Below are 17,741 nucleotides of genomic sequence, written 5' to 3'. Positions count from 1 at the left end.
CATCCAAGTTTGGCAGGTGTGGATTTACCCCATCATATATAGTTGTAAGAAATATTCTATACAAATACAATATTCTGCTTTCCTTGTTCTAAACCGGCATGTCTCAAATTTGGATGTGCATAGGAATCCCCTGGGGATCTTGTTAAATGGCAGATTCTGAGTCAGTAGCTCTGGGCAGGGTCTGAGGCTCAGCATTTCTAACAAGCTTTCAAGCCAAGTGATACTACTAATGCTCTGTCAACCACACATTGACTAGAAGGATTCTAAATCATAAAATCTATTGCTCAGAACCCCCACTCTTGGATAGACAAAACTTCAATTAGAATATTATTTTGGGGTATGCTCCTCGAGAATTATATAAGAATTGTGAAGCCTTATTTGGTGATTGGTAAATGAAGAGATGGACTTTGCTTACTATTTCCCAAAGCAGTGAGAACAAAAGAGAAACCATGACATGTCTTTATACATTTTCCTGCAACACACATATATCTTTTAGGCATCCCATTTTAAAGCCATGTACTTGTTTTAATTTTTAAAGCTCAAATTTGTTCTGCTATCCATATAGAACTTCTCATGCTTCTGGTAATAGATGTCTGACTTTGCAAATAATTACTGATGGAATATCTGACCACTTTGGCTGCCAACATCATCACCTGATTGAAAATTAAAATTTTCTCTCACAAGAAGTTCTTTGAGTGATCCTTTTGCAAAATCAGCTTCTTCTGATCCCATTTCTTTGACCTGAAGTATAAGACATGGCATGTGAGAATGGTTGGAAACTAAAGTACTCAACGAATGCAAAATCTTATTCTTATAGCTTTATGATAAGTTGAGTGCCACCTGGACAGCTTAGTAGAAAATGCTTCTCAAGATGTCCTTGGTCATCTTTTAGATTAGATATCTTTACTTGATGATCTTTGTGTATTTCTGATAGGAATAAGAAACCCAAGGAAGGAATAAACATAGAGTGCTAGTCCATTTTCTGGAGTGTGTGTTTGGTGCTGGCTGAGTCTGGGCAGACTTCGATCTATCTTGAACAGATGCCTCTAAGAAGAAGTTAGCTGAGCTGTAGGGGCAGCTAATGTCTCCCAGGCTGCAGAATGTTATTAAGGCTTGATTGCAATCTCCTGACATGATAAAACTGAATTGAAGAACAGGAACTGCCTGCTTGGCAGCTCTGTGGACAGTTGGAAAGCTCAGAGAAGGCCAAGCATTAAAGAAGAAAGAACACTGAGAGAAGCTGGACAGGCAGACAGGGCTATTTAATTCAGAGGGGTGGATGTTAATTAATTTATTTGGGGTGAAGGAGATCTGATTTCTAAGCCAGACTACAAGCTGTTGCCAGTCTAGTTGGGGACAATGTCCTGACAGCTATAGGGGTATCATCCGTTGTCTGGATGGCTGATCTCAGACCATATCCATCTTGCTGGGTCCAGACTTACCATGCTGTGTCAGTTGGACACCAGCAGCTCATTTTTCTTATGCCTCAATGTTACTCTTATTGTACATGCCTGTCTAGCTGCTTGTCTCTGCTTCACATTTCTCCCAGAGCTCCCCTGGAGCCCCAAAATGATCTGTGGCAAGTGGACAGAAGGAAATGGGGAGTGAGTGGAAAGTTACCATTCCTTCTAGAATGGCATAATTTTAAATGGATAAAGTTTTGGCTTCCTATACTTTTAAGATGGATCAAATGTTATCCAGAAAATAAAAGTTAGTCATTATGATGTACTAAAGCAGATGTCAGGCTCATGGTGTCCCAGTCTCCTGTCTGGTCTCTGCTTTCTCATCACCAAAAATTATTTTCTCTCAATTCCATTGTTTCACATAACAAAGGGCCTATCTCATGATGTCCTCCCACGTGCAGTTCTATGGAGGCGTGTATTATAGTAATTAATTTTTCAAGGCCAAAAATGGTATGATGTATTATGAAGTGCAACTATAAATGAGTGCAAGTTTGTGGGTAATTTTAAAATGTATTCTGACATCGTGGAAAGAGCACTGGATTTGGGTCAGAAGATCTGGTTCAAGCAAGTCACTTAAAATACAGGGAGCCCCTCTATATTTGTCAAAACTCCTCAATCTGTAGCCTTAAAAGGATGAAATATATTGCATGCAAATTAAGCCTGTCTAAATACATCTTGAAAAATCTGAGGAATAACTCTGCTTTATTTATTATGAAGATATACATTCTCATCTAAAAATGCAGAAAAGCAGACACACAGACACAAATACTAATCATAATATTTCAACCATGAGATGATCACATATCTATTTTCTGGTGACAGTAGAGTAGGTTAATGCTATCCCTGCTGTTCTGGGTGCTCTTACCACCACTGATCCCTGCAAAGCCTTTCCTCTCCACCCATCCCATACTCCCAGTACCGTTTCCCTCCTCTGTCTTAAATATACCTACGGAATATACTTTGATTTATATCACCTTTGTAAAATATGTACTGTTATTTGTGCATGCATTTGTTTTTCTTCTATTGGCTTTATATGTTATTGTCTGTAGAACTCATTCTATTTCTGAATTATTTTATTCAATATAAATACTGTGTATTGTTTTGTGTATCGCAATTATGTGTAAATTTAGTGCATTGATCTAAATTTCTACATAGCATTTAAAGAGCTATTATTTCCAGTGTCCCAATGCAGTCCACACAGTATTGAAATAAACCTCCTTGTACATGACCCCTTATGGACCTGTGAGATCGTGTCTCTAGGTTGTATACCTGTGAGTGTGTTTGTGAGGTTTGTGGGTCAGGAGATCCTGAATGTTAGCATCAGTGTATATGCCAATCAGTTATTTTAGGAGGCTCTCAATTTTCCACCCATCTTCAAACATTTATGTATTTAATTTAATTTCTGTCTATATTTTTTAAAAACAGAAATTTTCTTGTCTTATAATTTACTTCCAGAAGTGTTCTACAGTGGATATTTTGTTTAGATTTAGCACAATATTCTAACGTTATATTCAAAGTTAGGTCTTAATTATTGGACTGTCATCATTTGTTTAACTGACACCCTATTTTGTAATATTCAAGAAAATATTCTTCCAAGATAGGATATAAACAAGTCTACAGTTAAGCCAATATAATTATCAAAATAATTAATTGAATCTTGGATATTTGGACCTAAGAAATAGATTCTGACTCATGTCCAAATACCTGTGATTCAGCTATTTAATTTGATAATCGTATTGCCTTGTTTATGTCCTATCTTCTTTACTGGAGAATTCCATGGAGAGAGGAGCCTGGTGGACTACAGTTCCTGGGGTCACAGAGTCAGACATGACTGAGCAACTTTCACTTTCACAGGGATCTACATCTTAGTAATCGTGGATTGTTGATAAGTGAAATTTTTGGTTACAGGAAACTAATGAAATTTCAACTGTATTAAAAGAAGTAATTCAGTAAGTAAAAGGATAAACCAAAAAGAAATGAAAACATGAGTTCCAGAGCAATTCTATCAAGTTGCTGTTCATGCCTGTAGCCAATGGAAATAAACAACACCAATCAGGTATATCATATTCTTTATGTAGAGGGATACAGAAACTAAGTGCCTAAACTCATTGGATGGAATTATCTTAGGATAGAATATAATTAAAATAATAAACTCCCTAGTTTTAGCAAACATTTACTTTTCATATGCTAAACTTCCTTGTAAATTTCCTTATCAAGTTGAGTAAAATTAAGCCAATGTTTATGTTAGAGTCTTCAGTGATTTAATATTTCAAGTGTTTGATGTATGTACTGATTACTCCTTTACACACACACCCTCCCAAGCCATCCTTGATACCAAGAGATACTCATTGTATTGAATGTTAGGGTGATACTATGCTACTTTCAGATCATCAGTGATTTGCTATAAATTACTTTTGGAGAATTCAATATTGACATGGTGAGCAAGATATCTGATATTAAAAAGAATTTATTTCAGCAAACAATAATTAAGTAGGTCGATAGGCTTTGATTAAGAAGTCTTTGAAAGAGAGTCATTAACCTTTTAGATTGTATGCATGTAATGTCCAACATGATGTACGTAAAAGGAATTTTAGAAACCTTAGTATAAGAAAAAGAAAGATGAGTGCTGGTTGTTATTCTTTTCTGAAGTGTAATATTCTGCATCTGTCTGAAATTTAGCTAGACTTTTCTTAAGGGAGTGAGGAAAACTTAGGAAAAAAATGAAATCACCTTACATAAAGATGTTTTCTTTCAGTGATAAGATATTATTCACCACACACTGTGCTTTGTATCAGAACAGCATAATTTAAGTAACTTATTTATCAAGGATAACTATATCCTTAATAGGAGAGCTCACAGAAAACTTTATACTAGGAAACATCTCACTTTTTTCTTGTCTACTTCCTTGGAACAAAGGGAATTATTTTCTGTGAAGAACACTATTTTTAGAATACTACCATTTTAAAACTAATAATTTCAGATACCTTGGGAAATTTTAGAGGTTAAAATATTCCTATTCAATCACTCTGTGTTGGTATTTGAACTAGATGACAACTTTAAGAGGAAGATGTAAAGCAAGTCACTTTCTGTATGAGCGAGGATTAGCCTTGTTTGTGTTTGCACCGGCAGGACCGAGGCCAGTGCTGGGTACATGAAACATGCTAAAAATATGTGCTGAATAAATTAATGAGTTGGGAAATTAAGCAATTGGATTTGCAAAGGAAAATGTGAAAATATAAAGATGAAGATTCACTTTCTGAAAGGTTACTGGCATTCAACTCCAAATGTTTCATTTACATAGGACACAGTTGTGGGATGGAGAAGGCAATGGCACCCCACTCCAGTACTCTCACCTGGAAAATCCCATGGACAGAGGAGCCTGGCAGGCTGCAGTCCATGGGGTCGTTAGGAGTCAGACACGACTGAGCGACTTCACTTTCACTTTTCACTTTCATGCATTGGAGAAGGAAATGGCAACCCACTCCAGTATTCTTGCCTGGAGAATCCCAGGGATGGGGGAGCCTGATGGGCTGCCGTCTATGGGTTCGCACAGAGTCGGACACAACTGAAGCAACTTAACAGCAGCAGCAGTTGTGGGATCAACAATGAACTGAGAATAGTTTTATCTCTTTGTGTCTCACCTCACTTTCTTCAGTCTGGAAAGTGGATATATTCATATTTAACTCCTATCTTTATTTTTCCTATGCTTCTCTTTTCTAAATTGTTTTGAATTTGTTTTATGTTGCTATAGTATATGCATTTCTATAGCCTTCTTTTAGTCTCTGTAAGAGTTGTGTAAACATAAATTGAAGTAATGATAGCTGTTTTGCTTAAAATCAAATTACAGCACCTCTAAGGCTTCAGCATTTCTTAATAAACAATCACTTGTAAACATATATGAAGGATTATTATTAACCCACACCTTGCTTATTACTGTTCTAAGTAAAATATAAGATTATTTTCCCCCATCGTCAGTCACCATTAATGGGCTGCTCTAGCTCCAAAATCTATTGGCCCATGTTAGAGTCAGTGCCTGACTTACTATTTAGTCTCATCCATAAGATAGATATTTCATAATCCCCTATGCTCAGGAAGGGGCTTCCCTGGTGGCTCAGTGGTAAAGAATCCACCCGCAACGCCGGAGATGCCGGTTCAATCCCTGGGTTGGGAAGATCCCCTGGAGAAGGAAATGGCAACTCACTCCAGTATTCTTGCCTGGGAAGTCATATGGACAGAGGATCCTGGAGGGCTACAGATATGGGGGTCGCATGGGTTGGACACGACTTAGCGACTAAACCACTACCACATTCTCAGGAATGTTCTGAGATTAAATAAGATAAAAGGCAGTGTTCTCTGTCTATTTAACGCAATTCATCCCTCCCCATCCTCACTGCTGGCAGGTTGCATTTGTGCTGTGAGAGGTGATCAACATGGGCAAGAGAAATCTTGGTGGCTTCAGAGATGCTCCATTCTGAAATATCTGAAAGACCCGAGGCTGTCCCATAGAAAGGTGAGAGGAGCCAGAGTCTGGCTTTGACCACACAGAGTGAGAGTCAAAAGGAGCTGGGGTCCTTGGAGGAGAGCAGAGAGCAGAGGAGGAAGAGCGGGAGGAGATGGGAACTGGAGGAAGAAGTCTTGGATATCCCTCTGAGGCTGACTTTATTGGATAGAAAGGTGACTCGGTGGAGACTGGAAATAAGTGAATGAACCATTCTCAGGACCCCAGTGTGCTCCTGACAGCCTTCTAGTAAAAATACATGTTTCCAGGTAATGAAGTTCTTTGCTGCCTGTTCCTCTTGATGTTAAATAAAAGTGATATGTGTATGAATATTGTGGCATATGCTCATATTTCATTGACTCTAAGATGCTATTAATATTAGCTGTAAGATGCATCTTTGTTTTATAAACCACTAGGAAAGTAAAAAGAAAAACCTTTTTAATTTAATCAAGACACAATATTTTGTCACTTGAAAATTTTAGTTTAAACATATGGAAAAAGCTTTAAAAGGTATATTTACACATAGATTACTCATATGTATTACTTTTGAACATATATATAAAAGCAAATGCAAAATAAATTGATTAGGATGTTTCTAAATGTGTTCATATGCAGAGTTTAAATATTATGAATCACCTTTCCACTCAGAGTAATTGATATGTGTGCTTTTTAACATAGGGCTATCAGTCCTTCCTGCAATCAAAAGTACTGATGATGCAATGTTTCTTAAAAGTATGCTATGCCATTGTCTCAGAGTTTCTTCCAAGCCAGTGACAACAGTCTGCAAGTTTAATGTGCAGGCAGTGACAGCTTTGTCATGACTGTCACAGGGGGATCTGATGGTCAGATGCCCCATAATTTCAGAGATGTTAACACTGTGAAAAATGCAAGTCTTAGAATGAATGAAATACTCAAATAGCCTGGGACCCTCAGATCCCTCTATAACTCCTTAGACATTATTCCAGGTTGAGTCTTGCAGATTTAATGCACTGGCGAATATGTGTTGCAGCTTCCACAGCTGGAGGGAACACATGATTTCTCAGTTACAGTGACTCCAGCCTTCAATAGATGGATGGATGGATGGACCTCAAGGTTCCTCACTCCAAAACCTCCAGAATTAAAGAAAAGGGGGTTCAGTGAGTCTCACTTGAAAAATGACACAACTGTTTGTGAGTGTAGCCCCGTGTGGCACATAGTCTTCCTTTGGCTTATGCTGATCATTAGCCACCACACTTGAAGCTGCCTAAATATGCCTGACAGATGTCAGCTGCTGCCCCTGCCCCTTGTGAGCCCACAGTGTCTGTGCCCAAGAGTACTGTTTTCTAAAGCTCCCAGTGATTTTTATCTCCAGGATATCAGAGATGTGCGAGTTTTTATGCATAGTGGGGACGAAGGATGGTCTTCTTAACTCTTCGTCTCATTTTATTCCCTGGGTCCCAAAGGAGCAAAGCTCATTCCTAGAGTCCCTTGAATCTTCCAGGAGATTTCTGGCTTCTGGCTGTCATCCTTGCAATATTAGAGCTTCAAACCATTCCAAGTTTCTGAGAGCTAAACAGATACAAAGTAACATCTCCATTATTCCCTCGCATCCATCACCTATACTCTCTCATGCCTTCATTGCCAAGGCAAAATATATCAAACACTTACCACTTTCTCATACTTCTTTTAGCCACAAATCAAGAGTGATCCCTGTGCATTGCAACTGTTGCAAAATGAAGAGGCAGAGGAGGTATGATGATCCATATTCTATCACTAGTTTTAGCCTCATAGGAATGATGTTTTACCGTTTGCACACATATTTCCTTCTTTGTATGAATTTAATCTTAATCTTAGTTTGTTTCTCTCAGGAAGATGATAAACTTTTTGAGAACAAGGATTATCTCATGTATCTTTTGTGAGCATCTTCTAGTGGTGGGCAGTCAATGCAAAAGATTATTTTTATTTAGTTTCATTTCTAACATGGCATATATTCATAGTGGGAAAAGATTCTATTTGCAAACCAAGCAGATGAAAGCCAAGTTAGTTAAGTTATTTTAAAGTTTTAAGCTTATGTATGAAAAATCTCAAAAGCTTTGGAAACTGCATTAACTCATTTTGTAAAAGATGCTGCAAATACATGTCTGCAAAGTCCATCTCTTTAATGTGTATTTGGTACTTTGGGAGAGTTGAATGAACCCTGTGCTTTGTGGGGTGATGTGATTTTTCAACCAAGAGCTCACATTTCATACCCCATCATGTCTTCTCTTCAGGGAAACCCCCTTGGCCTTTCTTGGGCACCACTTTTGTGCTCTTAAAAAACTTTCTAGTTTACTTTTAGACTCAAATTACAATCTTACCAGAAACACAAAAACATTTCCAGATCTCTACATGAACATAGATTTTTTTGTTTGTTTGTTTTGCTGGCTCCCTGTTTTTCCTTTCCTTGCCAATTTTAACCTTCATCTCAGACAGTAGAATCAACAGGGCCCTGTTACCTTGGCAACAATGATAGGATAATAGAATTAGAATGTCCCAATGCTTCATGCTAGCATCATGCTCTTGGAAGCAAAAGACAACACAATTATGAAATATAACTTGTGGTACTTTAAAGTGGCAGTATCCATTCATTTTAACTATATGCCATTTATTAATGAAGGATAATCTATGTTGAACTTTCAGTGATTTAAAAACAGTTCAACCACAAGAATAAGACAGGAAGTCTGTCCCAGGATAAGGTTTTCACACACACACACACACATATATATATATAGTCAGCTTTGCGTGTTTCTTTTGACATTCTACTTTTTCATCAATTTAAAGATAATGACCAAGAAAAATTTATCAACAGGGTAGTCTTTGAGAGAGTTGCCATTTTATCTGAAATAGATTTGAAAATTCTTGAGGCTCTTTCTACTTTCTAAAAGCACATTGTCGCTATAGAAAAGTAAATTGACACTCTAGGGATTTACACTTCCAAGCTAGCACATTCAGCACTGATATCCTGTTGAAATTTGCTGCTGATTTGGAAAGGGGGCTTTTGCTGATCTTTCTAATAGTTTGGCTCCTCTGTTCTTTTGTTTTTGTCCTAATTCTGGAAAATCTTAAGTATAAACCTGGTCTTTATGATATCAAGAATATCTTGAGTATTTTTGGGTCTGATTCAGTATTTCTTTCAATTGACATATAGTTGATTTACAATGTTGTGTTACTTTCAAGTGTACAGCAAAGTGATTCAGAACAATACATATATACATGTTATTTTCCAGATTCTTTTCTGTTAGTGGTTGTTATAAGATATTGAATATAGTTCCTTATGCTATAGAGTAGATCCTTATTTATCTATTTTATATGTAGTAGTGTGTATCTGTTAGTTCCAAACTTCTCAAGCTCCTATTTTACCCTGTCTCTCCTGCTTCCCCCTTTGGTAACCAAAAGTTTGTTTTCTACATCTGTGATACTATTTCTGTTTTATAAATAAGTTCATTTGTATTTTTTTTAAGATTCTATATATAAGTGATATCATATGATACTTATCTTTCTCTCTCTGATTTACTTCACTTATTATGATGATCTCTATGTCCAGCGCTGCAAATGGCATTATTTCATTCCTTTTTTTATAGCTGAGTAATATTCCCTTGTGTGTGTGTATATATATATCTCCACCAAAATTTCTTCATCCATTCATCTGTTCATGAGCATTTAGACTGCTTCCAGGTCTTGGTTATTGTAAATAGTTCTGCTGTGAACATTGAAGTGCATGTATCTTTTTGAATTAGAGTTTTTGTCTTTTCTAGGTGTATCCCAGGAGTGGGATATAGCTGGATTATATGGTAATTCTATTTTCAATTTTGTAAGGAATGCTTGTACTGTTTTTCATAAGGGTTGCACCAATTTAAATTACCACCAACAGTGTAGGAGGAGGGTTCCCTTCCCTCTACAACCTCTCCAGCATCTATTATTTGCAGAGTTTTGATGATGGCATTCTCTCCAGTGAAGTGACACCTCATTGTAGTTTTCATTTGCATTTCTCTAATAATTAGTAGGGAATTCCCAGATGGCACTGGAGACAAAGAATCTTCCTGCCAATGCAGGAGATATAAGAGATGCAGGTTTGATCTCTGGATTGGGAAGATCCCCTGGAGAAGGGCATGGCAACCCACTCCAGTATTCTTGCTTAGAGAATCCCATGGACAGAGAAGCCTGGTGGGCTACAGTCCATCAGTTCCCAAAGAGTCCATGACTGAAGCAACTTAGCATGCACATAATAATTAGTGATGTTGAGCATATTTCCAAGTGCCTGTTGGCCATCTGTGTGTCCTTTGGAGAAAGTCTATTTTGGTCTTCTGTGCATTTTTTTGACTGTATTGTTTGATTATTTGATATTGAGCTGTGTGAGCTGTTTGTATGTTTTGGTAATTAATCCCTTGTCAGTGGCATTGTTTGCAAATATTTTCTCCCATTCTGTAGATTGTCTTTTCTTTTTGTCTATGGTTTTCTTTGCAGTGCAAAAGCTTTTAAGTTTAATTAGGTCTCATTTATTTTTGTTTTTATTCAATATTTTCATTACTCTAGGTGATACATCAAAAAAATATCATTATAATTTGTGTGAAAGAGTGTTCTGCCTATGTTTTCCTCTAGGAGCTTTATAGTATCTGGTTGTACATGTAGATCTTTAATCCATTTTGAGTTTATTTTTGTATATGATGTTAGAGAATGTTTTACTTTATTTTTTTACATGTAACTGTCCAGTTTTCTCAGCAACACTTATGAAAGGTCTTTTCTTCACTGTATATTCTTGCCTCCTTTGTCATAGATTAATTGACCATGAGTTTTTTTCTAGACCTTCTATCCTATTCCTTTGACCTATATGTCTGTCTCTATGCCAGTACTGTAATGCTTTGATGACTGTAGCTTTGTAGTATAGTCTGAAGTCAGGGAGCATGATTCCTTCAGTTCTGTTCTTCTTTCTCAAGATTGTTTTGGCTATTGAAGGTCCTTTAAGTTTCCATACAAAATTTGGAATTATCTGTTCTAGTTCTGTGAAAAATGCTATAGTAGTTTGATAGGGATTGCATTGAATCTGCAGATTGCCTTAGGTATTATGGTCACTTTAACAGTATTGAATTTTGCAATCCAAGAACACAGTGTATCTTTCCATTTGTAAGTATCATCTTCAATTTCTTTCATCAGAATCTTAGTTTTTGCACATCTTTCAGAGTGCAGGCTTTTTGCCCCCTTGGGTAGGCTTATTCCGAGGTATTTTATTATTTTAGACATGATGGTAAGTGGGATTTTTTTCCTTAATTTCTCTCTCTGATATTTCATTGTTAGGGCATGGAAATGCAACAGATTTCTGTTTATTAATTTTGTACCCTGCAACTTTACCAAATTCATTGATAAGATCTAATCATTCTCTGGTAGTATCTTTAGAATTTTCTATGTGTAGTATTATGGCATTTGCTAACCATGACAGTTTTACTTTTTTCCAAATTTGTATTTCTTTTTCTTATTCGACATGGCTAGGACTTCCAAAACTATGTTGAATAAAAGTGATGAGAGTGGGCATCCTTGTCTTGTTTCTGATCTTAGAAGGAATGCTTTCAGCTTTTCACAATTGAGTATGAATTTAGCTGTTGGTTTGCTATATATGGCCTTTATTATGTTGAGATATGTTCTCTCTATGCCTATTTTCTGGACAGTGTTTATCATAAATGGATGTTATTTTTACTAAAACTTTTTTCTGCATCCCATATGATTTTTTTATTTTTCAACTTGTTAATATGTGTATCACATTGATTGATTTGTAGATATTAAAAAACCCTTGCATCCCTGGGATAAATCCCACTTGATTATGGTGTATGATTCTTTTAATGTATTGTTGAAGTCAGTTTGATAGTGTTTTGTTGAGTTTTGCATCTATGTTCACAGTGGTATTGGCCTATAATTTTTGTGGGTGTGTGGTATCTTTGTCTGGTTTTGGTATCAGGGTGATTGTAGCCTTATAGAATGAGTTTGAAAATGTCCCTTCCTCTGCAGTTTTTTTGGAATAGTTTCAGAAGGATAAGTATTAACTCTTCTTTAAATGTTGGATAGAATTCACCCATGAAGCCATCTGATCCTGGAATTTTGCTTGTTGGAAGTTTTCAAATTATTGATTCAGTTTCAGTCCTGGTCTGTTCATATTTTCTATTTCTTCCTGGTTCAGTCTTGGGAGATTGTAGCTTTCTAAGAGTTTGTCTGTTTTTTCTAGGTTGTCCATTTTATTGGCATATAGTTGCTCATAGTAGTCTCTTATGGTCCTTTGTATTTCTGTGGTGTCTGTTGTAACTTCCCCCTTTTCATTTCTGATTTTGTATATTTGAGTCTGTTCCCTTCCAGTCAGCAGTTTCTGCTGAAAAATCAGCAGAAAGCTCTATGGGAGTTCCTTTGTATGTTATTTGTTGCTTTTCTTTTGATGCTTTTAATATTCTCTCTGATGCTTTAACTTTTGTCATTTTGATTACAGGATGTCTTGGTGTGCTCCTTTTATTTTTATTTTTATTTTTAATTTTTTAAATTTATTTATTTATTTTTTTACTTTACAATATTGTAGTAGTTTTTGCCATACATTGACATGAATCAGCCATGGGTTTACATGTGTTCCCCATCCTGGACCCCCCTCCCACCTCCCTCCCCATTGGGTTAATTCTGTATGGGACTTGGCGCGTCCTGGACTTGGGTGGTTGTTTCCTTTCTCAAGTTAGGGATGTTTTCAGCTATTATCTCTTTAAATATTTTCTGAGACCTCTGTTCTCTCTCTTCTCCTTCTTGGGTTCTGGGATACCTATAATGCAAATATTAGTGCCCCTGATGTTGTCCCAGAGGTCTCTTAAACTGCCCTTTTTCTTTTTTTCTGTTTGGTGGCAGTGATTTCCACTACTGTGTCTTGTAGTTCATTGATCCATTCTTATTTAGTCTACTATTGATTTTATCTAGTGTATTTTTCATTTTAGTTATTGTATTATTCATCTCTATTTGGTTGTTCTTTATATTTTCTTACTATTTTTTAAAAAATTCTGACTTCTCACTCTGTGCATATATTTTTCTTTGAAAATTCTTTTATCATCTTTATAATAATTACTCTTAATGGTTTCTTGCGTAGATTGCCTATCTTCACTTCTCTCAGTTCTTCTTCTGGGGTTTTTATCTTGTTCCTTCATCTGAAATATATTCCTCTGCTACCTCTTTTTGTCTAAGTTGCTCTTTGTATTTTTATGTATGTTAGTTACATTTCTTGACCTTGGAGAAATGACCCTCTGTAAGAGATGTCCTATGCTTCCTAGAAGTGCAATCCCCTATGGTCACTCAAGGTATATGCTCTAGTGGTTCCCCTAAAAGGGTTTTTTGGGTCCCTCTGTTGTGGCAGGCTGACTATGTGGGCAGCCTGGTAGGCTTGGTTAGTCCCTGGTCTGGTTGGTTGCCAGGCTCTGTGTTATGAGTATGTTGTTTGCTGCTATTTAGTGGAGCCTGGTAACACGGTGGTTGGTTGCAGAACCATAGTGGGCCCTGGGGCTAGTGACTTCTCAGTATGGGTGGAGTCAAGATCCCAAATATTCTAGGGATATGGTCACTGGCATGTGAAGCCAGATCCTGGGGTTAGTGGAGGTCGCAGCTGGTTCCTGAAGTCTGATTGCAGGTCCCTGGGATCTCAAAGCTCATTTCAGATCATTAATGGAAGGGAGTTCCTGACACAGTTTGGTATGGGGCCCAGGGTGTCCTGAAGGTTATTTTGGCCTGTTAGTAGGTAGGAGGGGCCCAGCTGGTCCCAGGATAGGGTCTGGCTTGCTGTTGGTAGGCTCAGTCCCCAGGCTACCGGATTGTAGTTTTCTTCCTTCTGGTGTCTTCCCCCTGGTGCTCATCTGGAACCTAGTGCAGGCTCACTGTTGGGAAGGGCCACGTCTGCTCAGGGGTGGGTGGTAATGGGTCTTGGCCCTCTGATGGGTAGGGGCATGTCTAGAGGTGGCTATCAGCTCAGGAAGTTTTTAAAGCAGCCTGTATGCTGATGGTTGGGATATTATCCCCCCACTGTTAGTTTTTTGGCCTGAGGCATCCCAGCACTGGCATCTATAAATTGATGGGTGGGGCCAAGTCTTGGTCAAGATGGCAGCCTCCAGCAGCATTGTTCATGGAAGTATTTGAATGTTCCCCAATATTTTTCCGACCAGTGTCTATATCCCTAGGGTGAACCTCATCCTCATCCCACCCCGCCTCCAGGAGACTCTCCAAAACCAGGAAGGAGGTCTGGCCCAGCATCATATCAAACTACTCCTTTTGCCCTGGAGGGCTTCCCTGGTGGCTCAGCTGGTAAAGAATCTGCCTACAATGTGGGAGACCTGGGTTCAATCCCTGGGTTGGGAAGAGCCCCTGGAGGGAACAGCTACCCACTCCAGTATTCTGGCCTGGAGAATTCTATGGAATATAGTTCATGGGGTTGCAAAGAGTCAAACATGACTGAGTGACTTTCACTTTCACTTTCCTGGTACACATGAGATTTCGTGTGTGCCCTTTAAGAGTGAAGTGTCTATTTCTTCCAGTTCCATGGGTCTCCTGCAGTTAGGCCCTGCTGGCCTTTAAAGCCAAATGTTCTGGGCGCTAATCTTCCTGGTGCCAGACCCTGCAGGTGGGGAGCCTTACGTGGGGCTCAGAACTCACACCTGCGGCAGAACCTCTGCAATATAATTATTCTCCAGTTTTTGAGTTGCCCATCTGTGGAGTATGAGATTTGATTATATCATGTCATCCCTCCTACATTTTGTTGTGTTCCTTCTTTATGTCTTCAGTTGTTTGAAGAACTTTTCTGAGAGGTTCCAGTCTTTTTCACTGATGGTTATTTTGCAGGTCATTGTGGTTTGGGTGTGCTCAGGAGAGAAGGTGAACTTAGGATCTTTCTACTCTGCCATCTTGGCCACTCTCCCCCAGTTCAGTCTTTTTGATGGTTTATTCATTAATATTTATTCTTGAATGCCATACTCATTCATTCTATCTGAACTTTCTTCCATCCTGGGGCCTTTGGATTTACTTTTGTTATCATTCTATGCAAAATATTGAGAAGTAAGCATCCCGTGTGTAGGATAAATGTATTTTTAATTTCACTCATTGATTTACTCTTCATTGGGAATTAAGAGATAACAGATTCATATGCCAATATCCTCAGGTAATAATTAAGTAGCTAAAAAATCTTTTCACCATAAGACATATTTATAAGTATTCTATATACTGACAATCTAAATAAAGAAGAACATAAACGTGACATTTCTTCCAATCTTTTGAAAGATCTTTTCTTTGAAATATCTTAGCTATACAATACACCAGAAATTCCCTATTCAAGAGAAAATAACAAAATCCTTGTTTTATGTTTGAGAATGAAACTTGAGCTTATAGCTACTTGGTGCTAAGTAGACTGGATGTTTCAATCTCTTGGCTTTTATAAGTTGAAGGTAGCCAAGTCAAGGTTTCAACACCTAAATCAGTAAACTTGATTCATTGTTCTTTGATTTTTCTGGGACTGGATTCTACAAGCAGAGTATACTATTTACTCTCTAGCATTCAACAACTTTTAATATAGATTAGATGATGCCTTTAATGACACCAGTAGCATTAAATGACTCAGATATTTTCCCTGAAAAGTTATTGCTGTTCAGTTGCCCAGTTGTGTCTGACTCTTTGCGACCCCATGGACTGCAGCATGCCAGGCTTTCCAGTCCTTCACTGTCTCCTGGAATTTGCTCAAAGTCATGTCCATTGAGTCAGTGATGCCATCCAACCATCTCATCCTTCTCCTTCTTTCAGTATTTCCCAGAATCAGGGAAATATTTCCAATGAGTCAGTTCTTCACATTAGGTAGCCAAAGTATTGGAGCTTCAACTTTAGCATCAGTCCTTCCAATGAATATTCAAGGTTGTTTTCCTTTAGGATTGATTGGTTTGATCTCCTTGCAGTCCAAGGGACTCTCAAGAGTATTCTCCAGCACAGCAGTTTGAAAGCATCAGTTCTTCAGCACCAAGTCTCTTTATGGTGCAACTTTCACATCCGTACATGACTATAGAAAAAACCATAAATTTGACTTTTGCCTGGAAAGTAAATAGATGTTAATTCCCACCTTGTATGTCGACTGGGAGCAGGATAGAAAGATGAAAGTACTCATGTTATTTATGTATCTCCTAAATGTGAGGTCAGTTTGTTCTGACATTAAAACTTAATTTAGCTAGTGTTAATTCAGCAAACATTTTTCTGGTTGTTATTTATATGCAAAATATCCTACAAAATACAGTGGGGAAATTAAAGATGAGAATTGAACTGTAAAATTCTGTTTTGGGAAGCTGTTTCTCTGGGAACTCTTTATTGGTCCTCCTTCATTGGTGGCTGTGCTAATTTTACAGAGTTTAGGTAATTATATAATAGAAATGCTGGGTGCATGTTGAGTCTACAGCTGAGCAGCCCTGAGACTCTGAGGCAACCATGCCTCTATGGACCTATGGTGACAGGTATAAGCCAGCACTGAAAACCCCTGCTCCCAGTACAGCACTTAATATATAGTCAACAGTCCAGAGTTGTATAGCTGCAAACTGGAGCCCTTCTCCCAGGATCTAAGTGATGACAGACTGGTTCAGCCTTGAAGACCTAGAGTCAGACTAGAAAAAAATTACTTTGATTCCTTTTCAGTTAATTATGTTCATATGACTCCACATTCTTCTCACTATCCTCCAAATAGTATAGTCAGCCCTCTATATCCATAAGGTTCCACATTCATGGTTTGGTTTCAAACAACTGCAAGAGGAAATATCTGAAAAAGTTCCAGAAAGTTCCAAAGAACAAACTTAAATTTGACATACACTAGCAACTATTTAAATAGCATTTACACTGTATTATGTGTTATAAGTAATCTAGAGATGATTTGAAGAATTGATATAAGGGAGGATGTGTGTAGATTATATGCAAATACTGTGCTATTTTAACAAGGGGCTTGAGCATCCATAAATTTTAGTAACTGTGGGGGTCCTGGAACCAATTCCTCAAGATACGTAGGGATGACTGTATGTGTGTTTAGCTATTTTAAGTAAATGATAAGAATTTATAGCTATCATCTGTTTAACAGCATTCTGAGCACTTTGTATATACATCATTCTAGTCAGTCTTGCCAAACATTCTGAGCAATAAAATCTACTATTTGACAAATGAAGAAACTGAGGTTCAAGGTCATTTTAGGGGATGGTATATCCAAGGTTTAAACCCAGCACTGTATATACCCATAGCCCCCATTCTTAACCACTTATCTATAAACTAAGAAATCATCCCTCTTTCTTATTATGTATTAGTAGTCCTGTTTGCAACAAATATTTTCTATAATGCACTCAGTTTCTTTTTTGATTTAGAAGTTCTCTGCACTTCAAATGAATATTGAGCTGTGCATTTTGATTTGCAAATTCATGTTGGTTAAGAAAATCTTAATATTCTGCAAGCTGAAAAGTTTCAGGGGTAGCTTGTTTTCCCTGTTTTACTGCTGGTTGTGCATGTGTGTATGCTAAGTCACTTCAGTCATGTCCGACTCTGTGGAACCCTAGATACTGTAGCCTGCCAGCCTCGTCTGTCCATGGGATTCTCCAGGCAAGAATATTGGAGTGGGTTGCCATTCCCTTCTCCAGTGGATCTTCCTGATCTAGGGATCAAACCTGAGTCTCTTATGTCTCCTCCATTGGCAGGTGGGTTCTTTACCACTAGCGCCCTTACTGATGGTTAGTAAATCTTTTCCCCCTCCAATTGCC

General features: G+C 37.8%; 1 protein-coding gene across 2 annotated transcripts in view; it reads left to right on the top strand.

The window, feature by feature from the left end:
* GRXCR1 (glutaredoxin and cysteine rich domain containing 1) overlaps positions 1–17,741 on the top strand; it is a 326,824-nt gene that overhangs the window by 179,209 nt on the left and 129,874 nt on the right. For both annotated transcript variants that reach the window (XM_081523573.1, XM_081523643.1), the window contains 2 exons: positions 5,864–5,973; positions 7,631–7,690. In XM_081523573.1, coding sequence (XP_081379699.1) covers positions 5,864–5,973; positions 7,631–7,690 — 170 coding nt within the window. The remainder of the gene's footprint in view (positions 1–5,863; positions 5,974–7,630; positions 7,691–17,741) is intronic.

Source organism: Giraffa tippelskirchi, chromosome 1 (assembly GCF_054371585.1).
Source record: "Giraffa tippelskirchi isolate mGirTip1 chromosome 1, T2T-mGirTip1v1.2.pri, whole genome shotgun sequence".
In the NCBI taxonomy this organism is placed as follows: domain Eukaryota; kingdom Metazoa; phylum Chordata; class Mammalia; order Artiodactyla; family Giraffidae; genus Giraffa; species Giraffa tippelskirchi.
The sequence above is the reverse complement of the archived record's forward strand: the minus strand, read 5'-3'. Positions and strand labels throughout refer to the sequence as shown.